Genomic DNA, 24,588 nt, shown 5'->3' with positions numbered 1-24,588 from the left:
CTGAGTCTTCTCTGAGTGCTGCTCTTTTGGGGAACGATGTTTTGGCAGTTCTTACCCCATGTAAACAAGGTGCTTGCCACCACTGCAGCTCTAAGGTTCTGCTTTAAAGTGAAGCAGAATGAACCACCACTGGATAGATCTGAGTACAGAGAGTAACAGCATAAATTACCTCATGTATGCAGGATTTCTGTGATTTCTGGTATCGAGGATTTCTGTAAAATCTCACAGAATGCCTGGTGTGAACGTAACACTTTTTCAGTCTTTTTTTTTTTTTTTTAACTACTCCCTCTGACTTGCATTAAGTGGTGCTTGGGATGAGATAAGGATAAATGGTTTCAAGGCTTAAAATGTGTTATTTCACTAATATTTAGGGTTGCTGTTGTAGCTAAAACACTAAGGTTTCAAAAAGCAAGACAGTTCTTTACACTGACTAGAGAAGAAGCTGTCAGACTTCAGTGATAACACTGGCCTGATTAAGCTTATTTAATGCAGAACAAAAAGTCCTGATCAGGGCATGTGGTTTGAGTTGCTGATATCTCTCCCTACCATTTATTGCCTACTCAGTTTGGTGATTTAGAGTGGCTCATTTGTAACAAAAGCTTTCTCAGAATGTTTTCTGCCCTCAAGCTAATTTGCAGTCTTCAATATGCCAAATGATTAATTTTGGTAAATTCAAAGATAGGAGTAGTTTTCCTTGTAAAAAGTGCTCAAGTCATATTAATCAAAGCAGTGTATAAGAGCAGAGGGAGTGATGTTCTGGATGTTCTGTTCTTTGATGTTGTCCCCTTTAGAGGCTTGACAAGATTCTAAATTGTCCACTTAAAAGACAATTCTGGAACTTTATTAAAATAGGGTTTAGGTTCCCTTGCAGCTCAAGCCTTGTATCAGTAAGGCCTGGTCTGTCTGACAGTTGGGGTCAAGGAATTTTTATACTCTGCTGCTGAAGAAGTAGCCCAGATTTGGGATAACTGATATTAGCAGACTTGAGCTGACTGACTCATTTTGACTCAAATTCTGACACTCTCAGTGTGGATATCCAGTTCTGTCTCTAACAACAGGCAAAGAGAAATGTTGTCTATTAGTGAGCATCTGTAATTCCTTGCAATACACGTGAATAGGAAGGCCTTTATACTGCCTGGGAGATTAGTCAGGTAAGCCTTTTAGCAAGAATTTCCATCTAATTTATTTAGCTCTCTGGATGAGGAGACCCTGAGCTCTGGCCTTATATCTATGTGGATATAAGTCTTAGGAAATAAAGGCACAATAGTGGTTCTGCGTTTATTTGAACTCTGACCTTTGCCCTTAAGCAAGCAATCCAGCTGGTCTCTTTCTAAAGAGGCCACTCCTCTTCTGGTAGTGACTTTTGCAGCATCGGTTGCTACTGACAGCTTCTGAAACCAGGCTTCACAGTTGGAAGCTGCTTTCCTTTAGTTGTGTGTAAATATGAAATGGCTATGAATTTAAATGACTGAGGAGAGCTGTGGTTCAGAACTTGACAGATTTTGATGTTTAAATGCCGCTTCTGTTAGTGTAAGCAGAAACTGTGGTTTAAGATGACAGCAATGGACAGAAAGGTTACTGCATGTTCATTCCTAGAACGCTGATAGCTGTAGCTGAGGGTTTCACCCAACAAGGCAAGCAATCTCCCTCCAGTAGCTTTCCCAGTTTTTTGGGAAATCTGAGGTTAACCTTCAAGATAAACTGTGTCCAGAATTTCTAAACACATTCAAGTTGCTCCCACATCTGTTCTCTATGGAAGCTGTACTGATATCAGATGCTGCAATGCTCTATGGGAAAAAAATAATCCCTTGAGTATTTTAAAGGGGCAGTGATACTGTTTGTGTTTCAGCAGAAACTGAAATATTTTAGCATCTCCAGAAATCTTGTTCTTTGTTTTCAAGTGCTTTGTCTTGATTAAGAAATAGGTTTTCATGACTAGATCTATATGTCCTGCTTTGTTAAATCCTTCTTTAGGCAGATCAACTAAGCTTAAAAACAGGGAAGGCAAATTCTTAAAGGAAAATAACTGATACCATTGAAAAATATTAAATAATTGCAGCTCAAACCCCAGTTGCACCAGGAGAGGATCAATCTATATTTCTGTGAATCTTTGAAAGCAGAAATCATAATTTTAAAAGTAGTCTTCAGATTAGAATTTCAATAAGATGTACCATTCAGTATGCTGTAGAAGTAATTTGAAATGAATTGCCCAGATTTAGTGATAAAATGTTTGAGTCATAATCTGATCATTTATGATTTTTTTTCCTCCCTTAATTTCCACTGCCTTTTGAAAGCAGTTTTATGATTTAACAAGAGAGAGAGGAAGCCAGTTCTAAAAATAAGTATTAAGTGCAGTAAAAGTGACAGTAATGCCTTCTGCTTTTGTAAGCAGATCAAGATAATACTTTTCCTGCTTGTACCTTTGCTGTTTTCTGTCTACAGAGCAATCTAGAGGAAAATGGCTACCTTTTTATTTTATTAATCTGGGGGATAAACTACTGTGTATTTAACAGAATTTGGTAGCGCATTCACTGTGCCACACTGGAGTTCACTATTGGCTGAGGTGCTCAGATGTTTGATGTTAGTTTTTTCACTTGTAGTCTAAGTTATCTCTTGAGTGGCCAGTTGAAATATTAATTCTTTAAGAGTAATCTGAAATATTGCTAATCATGACAGTATCTTTACCCTTCAAGTGTGATTTGAAGTTAAATCAGCTACGATGTAATGAAGATTTTGAATTATTTAAGAGCTTTCATACATAGGTTCTTAATGCTTTAGGGTATAAATTCAGAGTGTGGTAAGCTCCCTGTGGAGTTCATAGAATTCTCTGAAGCAATCCTGTACTGCATTGTGGTTGGGTGCAGTTGAGGTTTGTCTGTCTGCATCTTGGACACTACTGGGTAGCTGAATTTACAGGTGGGACTCATATGCTAACTTATTTTTAACACCCATGGTTTAAATACTAATTATTTCCCACCCCTTCATTTGTTTTAAATTCTGCTTTCTTATCAGTGTAAGATGCCTGGCAGTATTCTGATATGAGGGTGCTCTTTTCCCTAGTTCAGCATCTATCTTTGTGAAACCAACGTGGTGTGAATGCAGTATTCAAAGTGGGTGGCGTCTCCTTGAATAAAGGAGAAGATGGAGGTGCCAACAGTCAGCAGTAAAGATAATGGTAACTTTTGCATCTCTTTTTCAGTTTTCTTTCTCTTGAAGAAAGTTGTATTCCTTGATCTCTGTCTCTCTTCTTTCATTGACTCAGGAGAGATATGAATGTGTCTGAAGTATTGCTACTTAATAATTGTAATGATTCCTGATGTTCAGTGGTGGTATGCAGTTAACTTAAGAGAGCATCAGAGGAGAATACCTGGCATGTGTTTCTGGCTTACAAAGCCAAGGAGTTTTTTATTTCACCTTTTCTCAGTAGGAGTTATGAGCTTCAACTCAGACTGTTACATGTGAGATTGCCTGCATGGTTTTCTTACAGGTCAGTTGCAAATTGCTAGTATTGACCTAACCCTGCTGGCTAATAACATGCTAAAATAGCTCTTATGCAACAAAGCTGATTGCAGGAAAAAAAGTAAGGCTGACAGGAAATGTCTGTGCATTTCTTAGAAGTATAAATTGAGGAAAGGTGCATTTCAGAGGTCTGGGTCACTGTTTGGCTTTGGTCAGTCTTCTCTTTGTACTGAAGTGTCTTGCGCTTTTCTGTTTCTTGGGCTCAGGTGTATCTCATGTTCTGACTCTAGCGCTGCAAGAGCTCAGTTTGCTCTGTAAGAGAGATGTCAATGGTGTTGGCATGCTCTATGACCTGCTCAGATCTCGCTGGCTGCAAGCACTTCTAAAGGTAAGGTACCACACAGCTGGGAAAGCAAAGGTCACCTACAGAACAATCTCTAGGAATAGCTACTTGATTTTGCCATATCAGGAAAAAAAACCAAAAAAAACCCATCTTACATTATTAGAGAACAGTTTTGACTGGTGTTTTTATCTCTGAGACAAATTCTTTAAAAGTTCTGCTTTTCTTTCTGAAGAATTTTTGAAATCTTTGATTTTTAAAGAAGTGCTTTTACTGGATAAGAATGTCCAAAAGGGCATTTTAAATGCAGCAATTATGCCTTCAACTTGAGGAAGGAAACAAGCTACAAATCAGAGAATTGACTATCAGGCTATTGACCTGTGTAGACAGCTTTTCTTCTAGGAAAATTCAAAACTACAGTATAACTGGCTAGCTACCTGATAATATGGAATGGCATTGAGTTCAAGACTCAATGCCAGATGCATTAGATATTAAGAATTTAGATTGTAGACTCTGGGGCTCTAGTTGGACTGAGAAGTCTCCAGAAACAGTGTTGTCCATTGCCTGTCATGTATGTATCTGTATGATCATGTGAACTGGTCAATGTCATCATTGCCTTGTTTTGTTCTGTCATGGCATGCAACAGATTTATGAATGCCTCCAACACTATCTTGGAAAAAGACCAGCTCCTGTCACGCTGCAGGCACGTGCATTGAGTCGTGAGGTGAGACTGTATGCAGTTTACTGCTTTACTCATACCAAATGATGATACCAAAACTGCTGCAGTTAAGTGTCCTGGTATTTATTCTACGTCTCAGTTCTAAGTGCAGTATAGAAACTTGAAACACTCCTTGCACATTTGTAAAACTGCTTAACAGCCCTTACTGTGGTGAGAGGTGCAACATGAGAAATGGGCACAGCTGTGGTTACTGGACTATGCAAATCCTGGATGGTTTAATAAACACAAATGTTACTTGTTTAATCACTGACTGTGTATTTTTCTTCCCATGTAACTCTGTGGTTCAGTGTTATGGCTACAATCAAGCAGATTGATGTGAGGATATTGAAAAGCTTTTTAGATTTTTTCTAATTATAATGGCTGCATTTGCAATCATTTAATTAGTGGGAGAGTTAATGACGAAGTAGAGAAATTGAGACTAGTGATGAAATCGGTTGAGAGATGGGAGCGAAAACTAATTTAGAGCACATGGCACTGTGCCTGAACTAAATTCAGCCTGGTTGAGTGTTGTGCAGCTGGGGTCATTGTCCAGTTCTAGAGAAAACCATATGGACATCCTCTGACTCATATAATTTTAACAGGGGGGCTTTAACTGTCTGCATCCCATATTCCTTTACATTCACTGTAGAGCTTTCTAAATGAATTGTCCTCTAGAATCCATCTCTGCTTTCTTTCTTACATTTTTCAGGTGGTAGAGTTACTGCGTGAAGCCCCTCAGTCAGGAGAGATCAAAGAGCTAAGACGGCTACTGCGTTCTCCACACTTTAAGGCAAGTCCTCATAAGGAAATAAAAAGTTTGCTTATGGAACTCTCTGCAGTGGGAATGGATAGGCAGCTCTTCACAAGAATTGGTAAAGGAGCCAGAAGAGATATAGATGATGAACTAATCTGACCATGAGATCAAATGTGGACTGTGTCTCTGGTGCCTGCACTGGGCTGCATTTTACTTAAGGCTGTGTTTGAAAGCTGTTTCTTATAAAGTTTTAAATTATGGGCAGTTAGATGCAGATAGATAAATCAAATTTTCCTTGAAATTACAAAACCTACATTCTTAACCCAAGAACTCCAAATAGAAATATTTCATCTTTTGTAAGTTTTCCATAAGAAATAGGGGAACTGTTCTTAAAACTTTCATGGTTTGATTTTCCTGAAGAAAATGTCAGTATTTGCAAGGGATCTGTGTTCACAAAGAAACACTTTCAGTGATTTCTGTTTTCTGATGAGTCACTGTTTAAAGCTCTGCTATTGTATGATCTTCGATTATGGGTTGGTTGGTTTGCTTGTTTTCATTTGTAATAGGCCTTGCTATCTGCTCATGATACTGTGGCCCAGAAAGATTTTGAACCAACCCTTCCACCACTGCCAGACAACATACCTGAAAATGAAGAAGCTATGAGGATTGTCTGCTTAGTGAAAAACAACCAGCCTCTGGTGAGGGACCTTCCTTGTTTCTGTCAAATTATTTTAACTTAGAAAGAATTGATAATACATGGGATGCATATTGGTTTCTTCCCAGGAATGTCTTGGGGATTGTGTGCAATCTTGTCCAGATTTTACAGAATCACAAGGATTGTTGCAGAGACAATTTAGCCCTGCATGGTGTGGATGTAACTAGAGTAGGTTGTTCAGTGCCTTGTCTGCTCAAAGTTTGAACATGTGGCAAATGTATTTTCATTATATGAGATGATAAAACCAAACTGGATTGAGAGTTATTCCCACGGCCATGACAGAAAGGAAGGGGAGGAGAGACTTTGAAAGTTCTTCAGAAATCATTTGTACTTATAAGCAGCAAACATTGTATAGCTTAGCTAATCTGTTTTAGGAAAAGATAGCTGTAATACTGGAGATAAAAAAGATTTCTAACACTCAGCCAATGAGGTTATTTTAGTGTGGTGGAAGTTGAAGACATTGAAGGACTTAGTATTAACACATTATGGCCCTGGAAATTACAGGCCTGTCAGTCTCTTTTCAGTGCCTGGTAAAGTTACAGAGAAGATTATTCTGGGAGGTACTGAAAAACACCTGTGGGACACCGCAGTCATTGATCATGCCAGTACGGCTTCATGAAGGGAAAGTCCTGTTTATCAAACCTGATTTCCTTTTATGACAAGGTAACCCAGCTAGCTGATCAGGGGAAGCCAAATGATGTAATCCATTTGGAATTCAGTAAAGCTTTCAATACTGTCTCTCAGACTGTCCTTCTGGACAAAATGTCCAGCACACAGCTGGATAAACACATTATTGGATGGGTGAGCAACTGGCTCGTGGGTTGGGCAAGAAGGGTTATAGTGACTGGTGTTACATCAGACAGTGGATGTGTCACTAGTGGGGTTCTGCAGGGCTTCATCCTTGGCCCTGTGCTCTTCAACATCTTCATAAATGACTTCAACAAAGGGAAGGGTACAGAGCAAGTTCATAGATGATACAAAACTGGGAGTAGCTGTTGACTGCCTTGAGGGCAGGGAGGTCCTGCAGAGAGACCTCGACAAAAGAGAGTGCTGGCAGTCACCAACCATGTGAAGCTCCACAAGGGAATGTGCCAGATTCTACACCTGGGATGGGGCACCCTTGGATGTATAATGGGCTGGGGAATGAGTTGCTGGAAAGCAGTGCTGTGGAAAGAGAGCTGGGGGTCCAAGTCAATGGTAGTTGGATATGAGTCAGCAGTGCCCTGGCAGCTGGAGGGACATCGCTGTCATGTGGGCATCAGGCACAGCATGGCCATCTGGGCAAGGGAGGGGATTGTCCTGCACTGCTCTGTTCTGGGGCAGCCTCACCTCGAGCATTGGGGGCAGTTTTGGGTGCCATGATATAGAAAAGACTCTCTGAGGGGAGACCTCACTGCTGTCACAATTTCCCTGTGAGGGGAAGTGGAGGGGCAGGCACTGATCTCTTCTTTCTGGTGACCAGTGACAGGACCAGAGGGAGTGGCCTGAAGTTGGGTCAGGGGAGCTTTAGGTTGGATATTAGTGAAAGGTTCTTCACCCAGAGGGTGGCTAGGCACTGGAACAGGCTCCCCAGGGAAGTGGTCCCAGCACCAAGCCTGACAGAGCTTAGGAAGTGTTTGGGCAATGCTCTCAGGCACAGGATGTGACTCCTGGGGATGGTGCTGTGCAGGGCCAGGAGTTGAATTCAGTGATTCTTGTGGTTCCTTCCAACTTGGCTTATTCCATGATTCTGTGGTTATTGCTATTTCCATGTTGTGGTAAAAAGGCTGTATCCCTAAATGCCTCAACACTATGTCCTTAAAAATGCCCTTGTCAGTGTGAAGATCAGACTTGTGCTATGGAAGGAAACTTACTGGGGTCCTTTGGTGATCAATGTGTTTTTTCTTTGTTCTTACCTGCCAGGGTGCCACCATTAAACGCCATGAGATAACAGGTGACATAACGGTTGCCCGTGTGATCCATGGTGGGCTGGCAGACAGAAGTGGTATGTGGAATTTGAAACAAAGTGATACATAAAACTGAACTTGAAATAAGATATTTGAAGTAAGATAATACCTTAGCTTCTACAATTAAGCTTCTATTATAGATCAAGATGATGTGCACATGGGACAGCACTGTAAGCAGTAAGCATTACGGTGACTTTGATTCTGGCTTCATAAATTTTCAGATGAATTTGCTGTTTTAGACTGAGTTGAGGTAGAAATCCAGTTTTCATTATGTGTTCTTGGCACCAATACCTGGGTATCCCGAACTGCAGTGCAGTATGAAATGCAGCACATTCCCTAATAGAGAAATGGTAAACATCAATAGTTGGTGATTCTAGAAGATAATTGGTTTTAAGGAATAGTTAATAATACTTCTTGGCACTGCTCAACTGAACTTTTTGCTTAGCACTAGTAGCTAAACAATCTTGCAAAGAGTTTCCTTGGAAATGTTACTACTTTATCATCCTAGAATTGAATGTGCTCCATGTCCCTTAGGAAATATAATGTAACTAAATGTAAAACATCAGAAGTAGAATTCATCTTAATCATTATAAAATAGTTCCTTTTAGTATTTTCTGGCCTTTGTATAAAGAAGAAAATCCTACTTGCAGAAAATAGCTGATTAAGTTCCTAGTTTGACTAATATTTTAATTGAGTTAAAGGAACATGGAAAAGAAAACAATATTGTGAAGACTTTACTTACTCTAAAGGATAGAGAGGAGTCACAGGACCTCCCACTGCACCTGGAGGTTTTAGGGTCTATTAATATAGGATAGGTTCATAAGTTACTTTGGGAAATGGAGCAATATTAAAATATGTATGCTAATTTTAAGGCAAATCATCAGTAGATTCTAAAGACTTTATATGGGAGGGATGGGAAGGATTAAGAAAGCTGGAGCAAGCAAGCTCCTTGTGACCCACAGCTGTCTGCAGTCCCATCCAGGGGCAATGCAGCCTGAATCCAAAATGCCTCCCTCTGTAGATGGTACAGGAAAATTCTAATACTGATTTATCAACCTGTGGTATTTCTCTGTGACCCTGCCTTGCCTATCCAAGATAAATCATGCTCTGATAAAACTGCTGCTTTTTTCATATTTGTTTTCATTGTAGGGTTGCTGTATGCTGGAGACAAACTGGTGGAAGTAAATGGAGTTCCTGTTGAGGGACTTGATCCTGAGCAAGTCATTAATATTCTGGTATTTAATATTTTTTAAATATGTTTTCTACTTTGTTCCTTAAGATTATTTGTATGCTTGCTCTTTAATACACTCTTATACATGAGAAAGCCTGAAATTTTTAACAGAAAATTCAGATTGTTTCCTTACTGTGAATGAAGTTCACTACTGCTCGTGAAATCAGAATATATGTAACCACAATTAAATCTAACTTCTGTTCTGGACAGAAATTAACTTAATTGTGAACATTCTATCTGCAGTTTCTGGGAAAAGTACTAATTTATTCAGACTTCACTGATTCATTTTTTCTAGAAGTGCCACTCAGTTAATATTCCACAAGAAATATAAAAATAGTAGAAAGTGGCTATTCTAATAAGAGTCCATGTTACAAAATGCACTAGAGTGAATGAGTTTGTAAGCTACATACCTCACTTTGCAAGAAAAGGGCAGTGCAATTACTGTTATCAAAAGTCTCATTCAGAAATCTGTTGAGATGTCCCTGTCTTGTTGTTTTGCCCACAATTTTTCAGGGTTCTTTATTGCAAAGTGTTAAGTGCCAGCCAGTGAGGTATTTCTGTGTGTAATCATACCACGTCTATGTGCTATTGCCCTGGTTGTACCATTTATAGGTATAAGAAAGAACAAACTCTATTGGAATGCTTAATTACTAAATTATGTTCCTGTCCCTTTATATTACCCATCTCACCAGACCCTGCTGCTAATTTAAATAAGATTTCAGTAGAAAAGTTTGGTATTACTCACTGCTGAAATTACATATACTTACAATGAAACATAGGTTGCATTAAAGTAAAAAATATTTAGCAAAACTTTGATGTTTCATTCTTGAGTTTCCTATTGGAAAAAATACAGTAATATCGCATTGACTCCGTCTGCCTGAATTCTATCTGTAACACAAACCCTGCAGTATCCTCAAAGCCATGCTGTGTTGACCTTGTCTTTCTTATGTTCAATTACTTGTGTTGAATACCAACCATTTTTTAATTCTTTTCTAATAATTTAGGCCCTGTCTCAGGGGACAATTATGTTCAAATTAATTCCAGTTTCTGATCGGCCTGTCAGCAACCAAACAACAGTAAGAAACATTCTTTTTCTTTTTCCAGACTGGTAGCAGTAGTGCCTAATTGTGTGATACAAAGGCATGGTGTTGCCTGGAAGTTTATTGCAATCCTTAAAGTGTTACCTTGCCATAATGGCTGTCTCTCAGCTGACATCAATATGTTGTTGCTGAAGCAGTAAAGACTGAAAGTAGAAATGTAACTGTGTAATGAAGGCACTTTCAGAGTGATCTGCAGGTTGGAGGTCTGTTCTTCTCATCCTGTATGAGACAAATGGGGTTTTTTCTCATTTAATGAGCAAAGAGGGTTTAAGGCTTGACCTGGTTTTTAAAACTTGACTTCATCATTAGATTGAAGTTGCAGCAATATCTAGCCCTGTGACTGTAAAGCTTGTGTTGTATCTGTTCTAAACTTGGCTTCTGCTTACTCCTGTGTATTTGCTTTACCAGCTTTATGTGCGAGCAATGGCAGATTACTGGCCCTTGCAAGATCCTGCCATACCATGTGCTGATGCAGGTTTGCCTTTTAAGAGGGGTGAAATACTCCAGATTGTGGACCAGAATGATGCTTTCTGGTGGCAGGCCAGGAAAGTTTCAGATCTCAGTGCCTGTGCTGGACTCATACCCTCAAATCATCTTCTTAAAAGGTAAAGAAATCATAATTTTCCTGATTTCTGTTTCAAAAATTCACACTTTAAAATTTTCATTTTAAATGAAAAATACAAAGTTTTGTAGCTGTATGATTCAGATTGACAGCTGACAAACATCTTTCCTCTTTCTGATGTCTGACTTCTTGATTTTTTTCCCTTAAGAGCACCTGTGTGAGCATAACCTTTTGAAAGCATCGGTACAATCTCAAATTGCCATTTAGAAAATTTGCAGCACTTGTCCAGTCTCCATGCTGGTTGCTAAGACATCTGGTGGAGTGTAGCAGCTGAAAGAGATGTGTGGAAATTGAGGGCCCTGACTATTAAAGGACTATCATCTATGATAAAGGACTTTCATCTATCTATGATGAAAAAAAAAAAAAAAAGCAAGGGGAAGAGTGGGATACTAAAAGCATGGTATTTTTTTAAAGATGTCCTGTGATGCATGAGTAACATCAGCTTCGGTCAAAACTGAGTAGACCAGATTAAAAGAATGGAGAAAAAAATGCTCAAGAACAAGAATCTCTTGCTTATTATTTTCTGCATAAATAGACCACTATTTTTACACTACATGCATTCAGAATTAGAGTTCTTACACTGCTGTAACAAACTTTTCAATCTGATCCTTTAACTACATGTCCTGTGGTACCCCCAGGATAACATAAGGCCGTGCAATAGCAGATGATAAACTTCACTTTATAATAAATACAAACCTACCTGGAGTCTGTACAATGCAAGGTGAAATCAAACTGGGCTGTGACTCAGGCTGCAAGCAAGAGGCTCTGTGTAGTAATGGAGGCAGTAGTACTGCTACCCCTACCAGAAGCACACCCTTCTACTTCCAGGAGTCTGTACCACAGTATGGCTTATCCTTCTGTACTTTATATAAACTCTTAATACTTCTGGGCTGCTGATTTTGAATTTGAATAGTTCTGATAGCACATTGGTTTTATTTCAGGACTTTGCAGTGGGCTAAAACATTGGTAATGTTCCAGTTCTTGCTGTCTTCTCTCAGTTCAGTACTGATCAGTCTTACATGTAAGCAGTGACTCTGACTGGAGCATAATGTGCTTGTGGACTGTTTCTTTAACTGTGATAAATTTATTTCTATGTAGGAAGCAGCGAGAATTCTGGTGGTCTCAGCCTTTCCAGCCCCACCTCTGTCTCAAATCATCAATGTGTGAGTGGAAAAGTTACTTGAGCAATACAGCAGGAAAGAAAGATCTTGTCTCTGTTTCAGGGATACTGAAATAGAAGCTTATACAGTTGAGCTTAATTCGAAGACATTGTTTCTGGAGCCATATTGTAACCTTCAAGTGTGTTAACTACCCTCAGAAAAATAAATACTTAATGATAATTGTACCTGGAGTACTGATGATGGAGATGGTAGTTGCCAGTGTACTTGGGATGTGACTATAAGAGAAGCTTTGAATTCAACTTCTTCTGAAGTCTCTTAAGTTCTGGGAGCTCACTAGGCCGGCCAGTTCTCTCTAGGAGAACTGGCTGTACATCTTGAGGTGACAATTGCACTGGCCTGGCTTTCCAGGGACACAGATACCAGCTCTGCACTGAGAAGTGCCATACAAGTGCTTAGAATATTTCTTTGCTGTCAAAGCTATTGAGAGAATAATAGGATTTCTTTTCTTGAGGTCTAAGATAAGCTATGCTGCCCTTTAATTTATTCATGGTAACAATCCAGAAATATAATCCTCTGCCAACTATAATTTTCTGTAAATATATAATTACTCCCAGAAAAAGAATGTTCTTCCTGTTTCCTTTGTCCCCATTTTCTTCTATTGTTCTTTATGCAAGCATAAAATTTTTCTCTTATGATAAATCCCAGAGGGAATGTGTTTCATTCCCTAGGATTTGTCTTGTACTGATTGCTTTGTTTGCTAGAGCTGAGGCTCTCTTTCACCATAATTTTATTGCATTTTAACTGCTTCAATGGATATGCTGTGAGCAGTAAGCACTGTGGAAGAAGGTAGGAAATCACATCTGGACAGCATTGCATGTCTGTACCTGGAACCAATATAGCACATGGCTTTACAGGCTTTTAAAAAAGTTGTCAGAAATGAGGCATTTTGATACATACATGAAGAAGAAGCCCAAGTTCTTGACATTTTGTGTGCTTAACAACTGAAATCCAGCCTTTTTCACCTGAAGTAGTAGATGCATGCATTGTCTTAAAGTGGAAACCTTATCTGTACATTTTCTATCAGGGAGGTGACCATTTGTATGGGTTCTTTGAGGAAAGAAAGACAAAATTTCCTCATTCTCTTTTCTCCTCCTTCTTTCTCTCCTGGAGTAACTCCGAGAGAGTGTTTCTTTAAAGAATATGTATGGGAAGAATGCGATTGACAGATACTCTGACAATTGCCCTGTAACTGGAAAATAGCTCCTGCTGAGCCCATCTGGAAGGCCATGCAAGAACAAAACACGAACAGTGCTGTATTGTGAGCCTGTGAGATTGCCCAAGCTCATGTGTTCATATTTCAGGGACATAAATTGATGTGGTCTGGGGATTGAGAGGCAGCTGAATTGATCTCTTCCTTTTCTTCCTTGTACAAGTAACAATAAAAATAAAAAGCAGAACACTTTTCTTGAGTGTAGCATGTTGGAAAGATATTTAAAAGCTATAGGACAGAAAATTATATTTCCTCATGGTCATACTTAATAAATAGCTATCTACTGGATAAACAGATTGACAGCTGTGTTAAACCTTTCATTATTTCAAGAGGAGAATTCAAGTTAGATGCATTTGTCTCTCTGCCACAAGCCCTTCAGAGTACTCACTTAAGAGTTTTTGCTCACTGTACAGAAGGAGCATCACTTAAGAGTTATAATCCTTAAAGATGCCTAAAGACAATTTGAGCTTCACGTATCTTGTTTCTGATGTCTGAGTTCAGCCTTGTAAGATCTGTAAGGGTGTTTTTCCTCCCCAGTGTTTTTCTGATTCAGATGAATTTTTTTCCCTTGTGTTGATCTGTAGAGGACGACATGCAGATTGATGAAAAGTGTGTGGAAACAGGTAACTGAATTCACTTGAGATTATTTTATTTTCTTCAAGGCAGTAGCTAGTGAAAAGCCTCATTTCCTAGATAAAATAACTCATTCTTTACTGCACTTAATGGTAGAAAAGTCTATTTTTCATACCCTGGAAACCTCATCTAGTGTTAGTGTATTAAAATGAGCTGTTTGCAGTTTGGGTGTACAGTGCTTATATTCAAGCGTTTTGACCAGCACAAAAATATCTGCTTGAATGAGATCCAACTTCTTTGATTCAGGTGTTGGACTGTGGCCGTGAAGTTACTATAGTTTTTGCCTATCGCATATTTAATGCCACAGATTGTTGTGGTCTTGGAGAACACACACAATCCCTTGCCAAGAAACTGATCTTGGGAGAACAAGGTGCAAGAAGAGGTTTTTACTTGTGAATACTGAATGTAAAGATTGGCAACTTGCATTGCTCCCTAAAGCAGTGCAGTTCATTTTTCTCCAAGGTAATTCAGAAGCTCTCATGGAGGGATGTGACCCTGTAGGACTGCATGAAAAGAGATGGAGTTAATTCAAGTATGGTGAGCTGTATTTTGCCACCTCTGGGTAGAGGGAGGTTAGGAAAGTACAGACTGACAGAAGCTGGAAAAGTGATTTCTGAATCTGATATTCATTAGAAGGAGAAGAATTAAATTTTGAATTTATTTTAATATCTTTGCTATCTGGATTACTAAACAAGATGAAGAAACATTTGAGTCAGGTAAGTTCCTCTGACCTAGCTCTAAATACCTTGCTATTGTTCTGCTGCGAGAAGGGTGTCCAGAGACAACCAAGTGTCTTAGAAACAAGCAGGTGGCAAAAACCAAAATGCCACTTTAGCTTCAGAAGTCATTATGGCTTTAAAAGCCATTATGTAAAATCCTGTTGCTTTAAGTCTTCCTCTTGTTCTCCGATTACCTTAGTAGTAAGGTTTCTGTCCTCTTATCCCACAAGTGTGAATGTTTCTTCTCGTGCATCAGTAGCAGATCTGTTTATCCAACCCTCGTCAGTTGTACCCGTGCAAGCTGTTGACAGCAGGGGCTGCACTGATGTCAGCAAATAATTGGATTACCTTTGGTAATACGGAGGCCTGAATCCCCACTGCCTGTAGGAGTTGATGTGGTAAAGAGGAAAGCTGCTTCTGGACTCCTGATTGTGGGTGTGGCTGGCATACAGGAAAGAAAAATGCTTATAAATTTATTATTTATGTGTAAAAATACAATCAAATAAGTACTTCTTTTTTTTTTTAACCAACCTGGTATGTTTTTTTTGTTTTTTTTTTTTGCTTAGTTTTGTTGTTTCTTTTCATTTAGGAAGCAGCTGCTTATTTACAGCATGTTGAGAGTTCTGCAAAACTTAAGTCTTCTAAAAGAAATAATTTCTCCCCTAAAATAAAACTACTGCTAAACTCCTCATTTGAGGTATTTGGTAATCTTTTGGAGGAGAGTGTCATTTTACCTTACATTTGCTCTTCTCCACAAGGTCTTTACTTGCCAGTTCTTCTTGCTGCACCTTCTTGTATCATAAGTGATTTGATCTCTTCTACCTCTCAAGCAATGCCCAAGCCTTTTAAGGCACAACCAGCAGGTCTGGAGGGCAGTCTTTTGTTTTCAGGCTAGGATGTTTCTGATAACTGCACTTGGGGATTACTGTTGCAAATCCTGCTCACTGCTCAGTGCTGAGTCAGCTCTCTGCTGTATCCACACACCATACAAGGAATAAAGAATGCAAATATTTGCTATCCTACATTCTACTTTAACCAGTAGTTGTAGATGTGTTTTGTACTACAGTCTGACATGGATGCTACAGTTGAGTCTTACATTCTTTGGAAACTGAGAATTCATGCTCGAAGAAGACTATTTTAGATTTCATTTCTGTAGTACTTGTTTTCTACATTCTCTAACTGCGTTGGACAATGCTGGTTGGATTTTTTTTTTTTTTATCATAGTATAGACTGTCTTCTCAAAACTAATTGTTTTATGTCTGTCTCTATCTGAATGTGCAGAGGAGCTTAAAGAAGGTAACATTAATTTTTTTCTCTCTCCCTGTCTCCTGTAAGCAGTAATCTAATAGAATTTATCTGTGTTTATGCTTTAGCATAAACTCTTCTTGCAATATGCAGTAGCTGAATTGTTTGTTCCCTGTAGGATTCTACACTGTTCTCCATACCACAGAAGAAAGGGTAGATAAAGCAGAAATATTTAAATATGTTTGAATGATGACTCAAGAGACTTGAAGATAGAAATTATATGGACATATGTCAGCTGAACATTACTCTGAGCATTGCCCCAAATGAGTAGCTTTGTTCCAAGAAGTTTTTTCCATAGTCATAATCTACTTGTTAGTACATATGTACTATGAAATGTAGGAATAAAACTATATTGTAAAGGTACAAGTAATGAAGAGTGTACAGATGTGAAAGAGCTATTAATGTGCATCTAATTTTGTTTCAATACTTGCATGCTTATGAGATAACTGTAGATCAAAGAGTCTAGTGCTAAAAGCATTTCAAAGCTTTGAAAATGAAAATGTTTTTCCTTGGAACAAATACTGCTTTCAAAGACATGCCTATGTCTTCTGTATCTCATTCTTGCTTTAACAAGACCTAAAAAAGGAATGCACAGCTTGGATAATTACATGCATGATTAGAGGAAAGTAAGGAATCCTTTTTGAAAAGAAAACTAAACACTGGCACCACTTTTTTCCTTTGCTATTTGTTTTCAAATCACCTTTCTCAAATAGTTTCTAAACTTTCCGAACATTGATTCATTGGAAAATAGTTATATTTGAGCCTTATACAAGATATTTAATTTTTAAAAAAATACATGCAGAGTTTTAGAAGTCACACCTGAATAGTGAAGCCTTTATGAGGAACAGCATGAGAATGAGGGCAAAAAGAATTGGAGGAAACATGGTAGGCTCACATGTTGGAGCACAGATATCACCGATCCAGTGAAGAAAAAGAAATAATAAAATCAGATCTTATTTTGCCTGAAAGATCTGAGCAGACACAAGTTGCATTTTCCAAATATGCTATGGGGCAGAAACTAAATTACAAATTTTTTGTTTCTGATTTTGAGCCACTGACTTGTTAGTTATTTTTTTAACTAAAGAGTTCTTGTAAGACAGATTTTACCTGAAAAGCTTAAATTGTGTGCAGGGTTTTTTTCACTAATTTCAATTTCAAAACATTGTTTGGCATTTAGATATCTTAGGAATGAAACAAATAGAATGCTAAGTTTTAAAATTAATTTAGGAAATACCAAGATGTTCTATGTTTATTTTTTTCTTGCAATGACCCTTTTAAATTGGTCGTTTGTCATGTAAAAATATTTTGAAATTTCATATTATGTAGTATTGTACTTTTAAAATTATATTAGAGCTCATACTTCCACATATTTACTGAAGCTGCTTTTTCCTTGGGATCAGCAATATTTGTTAGCCATCTAGCTTTTAAGCTTTCTCTGTTCTTTTTTATTTCATGAGTATTTGTTCTTTGTATTCTAGAAGAGGAAGAATTTGGTGAATTTGGTCAACGAGTCTTTATTGGTATGCAATGACTAAAGATAAGTAAAATTTTTGGGGCTTGATCTAGATTAAGTGCTTGTCTGAAGTTCAATAAAAAGCTTTGTTCTTTGTATCACCTAAAGACATACTAAATGGAATACAGCTTACTGTTTTCCAGATGTCAGCAAGTCTCTTTCCTCCTAATAATGCTCAATCTCTCCATTTAAATCTTTCTTCCTATTAAGTTTCTAGAGAGACTTGGCCACTGGTATTTAAATTTGACTTCATGATTAATTTTGCTCAAAAGTAATGCCTGTCATCCACTGAGAATAATCATGAGGGCTTTCATTAGAAAAGTACACCTATTTGTGAAGTTTTCAGAGTTGGATGGCCAAGTGGAAAACAAACCTACCTCTATGGTTATTAAACCGTAGTGACCTTTAAAATACTTTTTCTGGAGGCTGGAGCAATTGTTCTAGACTTGCCTTATGAGAGCAAACCATCTACACTATCAAAAAAAGTTGACCTTAGGGATGTTGTTCCTTAGGGATGCCTCAGGTAGTCAGAAACTTCTCCTTCAGCTTGTTTTGGGGATCTTTTGGAAGTCTTTAATTCTGGGCTAATTCTCAGGTGACTTTCAACGGTATTTTACTTACTCTGTAGCTGTCATTTAAAGCTGAGAGATTCTACCAAGCTGTCATACCAAGTGCAGCAATGAAATTCACTAACCTTCACTTTGCAAAAAGCTCAGAAAAGGTAGTATGTTGTGTGGTTTAGAAAGAGGCCCTCTGGGCTAAAGAACTAGTTGCCTGCATGTTGAGTGTATTTTCCAGTACTGTGCCTTTGCCCCCTCCAGCTGGATTCCGCAGGAGCATGCGGCTGTGTCGCAGGAAGGCCCGGCTCAACCAGCAGTCTTGCTACTCACGCTGCCCCAGCAGCTGTTACAGCAGCCTAGCAGCTCCCTACGAAGAGGTGGTGAGGTACCAGCGGCACCCAACAGACCGGCACAGACTAATTATCCTCGTGGGTAAGAGGTTAACGACATTCGCAGGCAAATTTCACCCTCTTCTGCCAGAGGAGAGGAAACAAGTCATGCATAGTCTGATCCACTGGGGTTTCCTGCTGCTGATTGCAGTGTTGCTGACTGTGTAGGCAGCTCTCAAAGCAATATTTCAAGAATTATTGTAACTGGACCCCATTATTGGAGTTAAAGTTTAATGCAGGTATCATCTTCTTTGCTTGAGATAGTGAGTGTTTAATTATTGCTGTTTAAAACAACAATAATAAAGTCCTTAGAAGAAGTTGTACAGTTATGAATGCTGGTTGATAATGGATTTTATTAGGGAGGTGGTTCAATTTTATATTCAGCTGGGACTGAAAATGATGAGAAAACATTGGTAACTTAATAGAAAACATCTTTATATCGAGGCATTTTTACAGCCAGTGTTAAATGCATAGATATGGCAAGAAGAAGGATATTTAACTCCAGACTAGAACAATCTCATGGACAGTATGGAAAGATGCCTTTAATAATGCTTGTTATAGGGCATACTGTATTAAGTGGTTTGCAGGCTCTCAAGGAGACATAATTGTAGTGACTGAAGGGAAGCTGCTGTTCTGCACTGTTCTATGGTCCTGATAAAGCAAACTGAGTAAAGGTAAAATCCACTGTCTTTTATAAGTCTGGAAGTATTTGATAAGATTTTTATTTGAAAATAGTACTGCTGAGTTGCCTCCTGGATACGGCTGTATTGCTGGAGAGTGATTTGTACCCTGTCAGTAATATTTGCTGCTGTTCCACCTTTCCAGGTCCTGCAGGAGTTGGTGTGAATGAACTGCGGCGAAGGCTAATCACAAGTAACCCACGAGAGTTTCAAAGTGCCACACCTCGTATGTAATACTTTTCCTCTTTACTCCACTACCTCAATTCAAACATGAGTAGGAAATGCCAAGTACCTTCCTCCTGCCTTTGTGTATTCCTACACTCTTTGCTCTATGGCTGTTTCTTCAGCTCTACTGAACAGCCAGTACTGTTTGCTTGCATAAGGGTTAGTTCAAAATATTATCTATCACATTTTGGCAAATCAGGCAAAGGTATGTTCAAGTTGCAGCTTCTGAAACCATTAAAAGCTTTATGGAGGTGAAAAGTTATCTGCATGATTTGGTTTAATTTTGGTGTTTGCTTTTCCTAGATTTAAAAAAGAAAAAAAGAATCCTACTTGGAGATATTTTAAGTTCTTAGGGTTTAAGTGCTCAGATATGAGAATGAAGACAACAGAAGTTGGTGCTTAATAGGCTTTGCAGCTTTCCTTATTAGCCTTCTAGTCTCAGATGAGACTTACACAGCTTAACTTCTGACGTAACAACTGAAATTATTTCTACCTGTGCTTATTTAGTTCTTGTAATTTAGATAACTAAACTGGAAATTATGTCTCTGAAGCTAGCTGAAAATTCAGGACTTAGTGCTTAAGATCCCAGATAAGGAGAAGGTGCAAGGGTAGGATGCTTGTGGGATTTTTCTGAATAAACTTCAAAAAAATTTTGCCTCTGAGGAGTAAAAAGAGTTGTGCAACCAGTTCCAAGGCAGTTCCTGATTGCTTTGAATCACAACTATTTGGATTAAACTACTCTTCCATTCCAAGAAATACAGTTGGGCTTTGATAATTTTCAATGACTTGTCACTGGCAAACCATTACAGTATATGGGGCTTTTGCTCTGGATTAACAAATGGAAATAACCCATATTATTATTTATGAAAATACTGATTGATAGTTCTTCATGAAGTTCTTGTTTTCACTTATAAAGTTACAATAATTTAGTTGCAGCTGATTTTTTTTGTGTGTGTTGTGTCTTCCTTCAGACACCACTCGTGTTCAGAAAAGTTATGAAATGAACGGTCGTGAATATCACTATATATCAAAGGAAACTTTTGAAAACATGGTGTATAGCCACAGGTGAGTAGGAGAGATGAATTACATTTTTATTACCTAAAATGCAACATGATTCAAGAAAATACAGTTCTGTAGTTAGGTCCCAAGTCTGGGCTCCTCAGTTTTCCACTATTACTGTGTATGTGTGGTATAAATTTGGTTCAAACTACTCGAGACTGTTTCTTCAAGGACTGTGTTTGTGCAGTTGCAAGTAACTCCTCCACAATTAATCTCAGAATCCTTCTAAAAGGAAGTAGGCTCACTAGTCCTGAGCTCATTAGATGTGCTTGTAAGTTGAGTTTAACTCTCCTAGAAACCAGGCTGCTTTTGAAAATTTAGCAGTGAATCACACCTGTTCGTGACCTACAATTCTATTGCAGGATCTCTGCAGTGATGATACATGAGTAGTTGAACTGTAAGGGCTAAATATTCAAAAGTGTCTGCTCCTTTCTATGCATCAATAATCTAAGACAGACCAGCTCAGCACTGCAGAAGTGACACTCATTGAGCTGTGCCAAGAGCTTTGAGATCTTCAGATTTAAGAAGTCGTTTGTAGTATGTAATTGACAAGCATTGACAAGTAAAATCACATGTAAACACAAAGTTCATAAAACCATGCTGAGTAAAAATGTTTTGGAGACATTGAACTGTTTTTTTGTGCCCAGTGTAGCAGAGGAGATCAAAGATGAACAATATTCACTAGGTTTTATGATCATTCAGTCCTGATCACTGGATTATATTTGAAGATTTCACCTTTAAATAGAACCCTTTTGAAACTCAAATGCTCTTTCATTTTCCTTCTTCCTCACCACTGTTGCAGAATGCTGGAGTATGGGGAGTACAAAGGGTACCTGTATGGTACCAGTATTGATGCAGTGCGAACAGTCCTTGATGCAGGGAAGATCTGTGTAATAGACTTAGAACCACAGGTGAGTCGTAAAGGGGCAGGGAATCTTCTGGAAGGAAAAATAATTTTCTCTACATTCTTGAGCCATTGGAACAGTATTAGTTGCTTTGTATTGTTTTTCACTTTACCTCATGGTGCTTATTAATAATAGAGTATTCTTTTCATGTGTCTTGGGTGGGGAGGGTACTATAGTAACAAGTATCTTGATACAGTGCATTTTTTACCAAACCAGAAGCTGCATTATCAGTTAGGATGGAATGGAAATGAGATTTCATACTTACTTAAAGTAAGGATTAGTCTTTCACATGGAGACCTGTTGCATGGGATTTCTTCCTCCTCCAAGCCCTATTAGTTGAGAGTTCTGTCCTTCTATTAGCAATCTCAAAACACCCTTTGGTAAAAGCAGCAGCAGTTAAAGAAATCAAGCAAAAGCTGAAAATTTTAGTGTGCCTTTGTGCCTGTATTTGTCTCCAGAAGTAACAGCTCTTGGTAACCTGCTTCTTCTTAACTTAGATGCTATTCACTTTTCCTTCTATTTTTGCACTGAATTTGCTGATGAAGATAAGGCTAATAAAAGCCTGAGGCTGTAAATAACTAAGATACTTAGAGCTGTGTCTAGCTAAACCTTACTAACCTTCTCTGAATTACTTACTTATTTAGTACTTAGGAGCTGTTTGGGCTATGCTGTTTCAACATCTCCTCTAACCGAATGTAAAGAGTGACACCATAACTCAGTAATTCCTGGATATTTCCCTCTAATTATGCAGAGCCAGTGTGTCCAAGCCTTAGGCTGGCAGTGGCTTCTGCTGCTTAAAATAAAAATTACAAGATTTGTGGGGCACTATTCAAAAACTGAAACTGCTGTAAGAGGCACGAGGCCACACCTTAGTCTTCACATCTAAAACTGTCCTTTAGGTTTCCTCTGTTACGTTTTTAAGCAAAGGGGTAAAAGAGGGATGTTGGGTGTATAATCTTGCCACTTGGACAGATTACCACTCTTTTTTTTTTTTTTTTGGTGTGAGTTTAAAGGACAAGTTTTGGAAAGTGAGCTACCAGTGAGGTAGCAGAACTTTTGCTGTGTAGTATACTTTATTTTAAATCTGGTGGTTTTCTTTAGCTTTTCTTTTTTTTGTTTTGTTTTGTTTCATTCCCTTCACTGCTCTGCAGTAATTTAAAAATACTTATTAGCATTAGGAAATGTTACACAGTAAAGGAGTTCTGAAAGCAGGATACTTTCTTCCAGCATGGAACAATAGAGGTACTTGTTCCAAAAGGAGCTCCCTTACAGTTAAAAAAAGGTTTCAAATGCATCTTTAATGTGGTTGATTGTAGATATATGTTAATTACACTGTTCCATCAGTCACTGTTATTGAAAGCATCTCCTAATAAAGCTACCAAGCAGAATTAAGTGATTGCATGCTGCCGTTGCATAACAAGTCTGCTCCAGAGTTTATTAGTGAGATCTTTTTCAAGTAAGTGTTCCTGAAAAAGTGTCTCCTGAGTCCAAGGATAACAGTGAATTGTAAACAACTAACTTTTTATGGGAGTAAAACTGGGATGAATACACTTGAAATACTACATTTTACTCTTTACTCTATTTGCAGGGCATACAAATAGCCCGGACCCATGAGTTAAAGCCCTACATTATATTCATCAAGCCACCCAGCATAGGTTGCATGAGGCAGACTCGTAAAAATGCAAGGATCATTACGGATTATTATGTGAACATGAAGTTCAAGGTGAGATTTGGGAGTAAAAGAGATTGAATTTATTAATCTGAGATTCTGTTATTAGAAAATAATGCATTCTACTATGCTATACTGTTAACTCTTTAAAAATATTACTGTGTCTTTAGGATCAAATCTAATTATTCTTAATTTTTCTGTGGATTTTGTTGGGATTTCTTTCCCCCTTCCACAGTAGCTTTGGAGCATAAGAATTGTAATTTGGAACCTAGGGGACTGAGGCGTTTTGCTTCAAAGGAGAAGCTATTTCACATATTTTTGTTTTAATTAGCTGCCTTGTGTCAATATTAGAGTCAACACATATATTTACTGTTTGCATTGAAATACTTGTAATGGGCTTTGTTCACTAGTATTATTTTTTCACACTTATAGGAATGTATTATTATTTTGTGTATGGTTAATGACCGTATCAATCCTACACGAAGTTCTGTAGATAAAACACTGATCCCACTTGCAGGAAATGCATATCTTATATTTAGAATATATACAACACTTTGCCACAATTGTTTCCATGCAAATCATCATCTAATTTAGCATCCTAACATTTTGGAGACCTCAGTCTATAACTATATGGAAATTATTCATGATTGCTGTGAGAGAAAATAACATGGACACTGGGGAAATAAACTAAAATTTGGAATAAGAACACAAGCATTAGTAGAGATTTACTTTTCAGTCCCTAACATTCTTAGATATCATTAGAGTAACTTTTAGGACAAATGGAGCATACTAAGACACAAGGTATTTCCTTGGGAAGCATATGGCCAGCAGCTCTGTTTTTGAGACCTTCACTGAATGTGGCAGATGTACTTTATTATATCAAACTGTAAATGAAATAAAGCAGACTGACATGATCTATTGATCTCTTGCTTCTATGGCCCAAGGTGTTTTGCAGATGCTGTGCAGGTATGTTTCTCTACACAACACTGAAGTTTTATGGACTTACTCTGTCCCACAGGAAGAAGATTTACAGGAGATGGAAGAATCGGCTAAGAAAATGGAAGCTCAGTTTGGTCAGTTCTTTGATCACGTGATTGTGAACGACAATTTACAAGAAGCATCTGCGCAGCTGCTGTGTGCAGTACATCGTGCACAGGACGAGCCCCAGTGGGTCCCTGCAGTATGGATATGCTCAGACACTCAGCCCTAATTCTGAGCAGCAGGCAGCTTCAGAAAGATTACAGCTTATGTTTTACTTCAAGAATAATCCTAATGTCAGGATTGCAAGAATTTATCTTTGTATGTGAGGGATTTGGAAGAGGATTAGAAAAGAAGCTGCTATTGGAGATATAATCATACTATGTTCTGTGTAGCTCTTGAGCTTTTTATGTTACAGTTGCATCCACTTTTGTACAAAAAAAAAAGGAAATACTGTGAGCACTCAATTATAAGAATAAAGAAAGATCTATTTTGTTGCATGTATCTGCATTATTTACTAATAGGTAAATTGAGAAAGAAATTTTTATTATGGTTTTTCTGGTTCTGTGATGCCTCTACATTCTGGAAGCCTTACAAATGATATCAAGTCAGAACATGCTTTTTTTGCATGATGTCTGTCAGCAGCATTATTTATGGAGGTATTGGTTTGTTGCTAA

General features: G+C 38.2%; 1 protein-coding gene and 1 long non-coding RNA gene across 2 annotated transcripts in view; one reads left to right on the top strand and one right to left on the bottom strand.

Moving 5' to 3' along the window:
• The window catches only part of LOC147652209 (uncharacterized), a 48,045-nt gene that overhangs the window by 6,476 nt on the left and 16,981 nt on the right, over nt 1-24,588 (bottom strand). The window lies entirely within an intron of this gene.
• Nucleotides 647-24,405, top strand: MPP4 (MAGUK p55 scaffold protein 4). Its single transcript, XM_023930834.2, has 21 exons — nt 647-3,175; nt 3,726-3,847; nt 4,446-4,523; nt 5,227-5,307; nt 5,838-5,969; nt 7,889-7,970; nt 9,082-9,167; nt 10,168-10,239; nt 10,672-10,868; nt 11,984-12,048; nt 12,835-12,852; nt 13,861-13,899; nt 14,605-14,625; nt 15,910-15,924; nt 17,412-17,453; nt 18,268-18,438; nt 19,221-19,301; nt 20,272-20,365; nt 21,162-21,270; nt 22,853-22,987; nt 23,952-24,405. The coding sequence occupies exons 1-21, from the start codon at nt 3,142-3,144 to the stop codon at nt 24,141-24,143; spliced, it is 1,866 nt and encodes a 621-aa protein (XP_023786602.2). The 5' UTR covers nt 647-3,141; the 3' UTR covers nt 24,144-24,405.

This window comes from Cyanistes caeruleus, chromosome 7 (assembly GCF_971803275.1).
Source record: "Cyanistes caeruleus chromosome 7, bCyaCae1.hap1.1, whole genome shotgun sequence".
In the NCBI taxonomy this organism is placed as follows: domain Eukaryota; kingdom Metazoa; phylum Chordata; class Aves; order Passeriformes; family Paridae; genus Cyanistes; species Cyanistes caeruleus.
Note: the sequence above shows the minus strand (reverse complement) of the source record. Positions and strands in the feature narration are given on the sequence as shown.

Excerpts from the sequence above, each read along its gene's own strand:
- MPP4 (XM_023930834.2), top strand. The coding sequence starts at position 3,142 with ATGGAGGTGCCAACAGTCAGCAGTAAAGATAATG. Across the intron at positions 3,176-3,725 it reads AGTCAGCAGTAAAGATAATG|GTGTATCTCATGTTCTGACT; the intron begins GTAACTTTTGCA and ends TCTTGGGCTCAG. Across the intron at positions 4,524-5,226 it reads CACGTGCATTGAGTCGTGAG|GTGGTAGAGTTACTGCGTGA; the intron begins GTGAGACTGTAT and ends TACATTTTTCAG.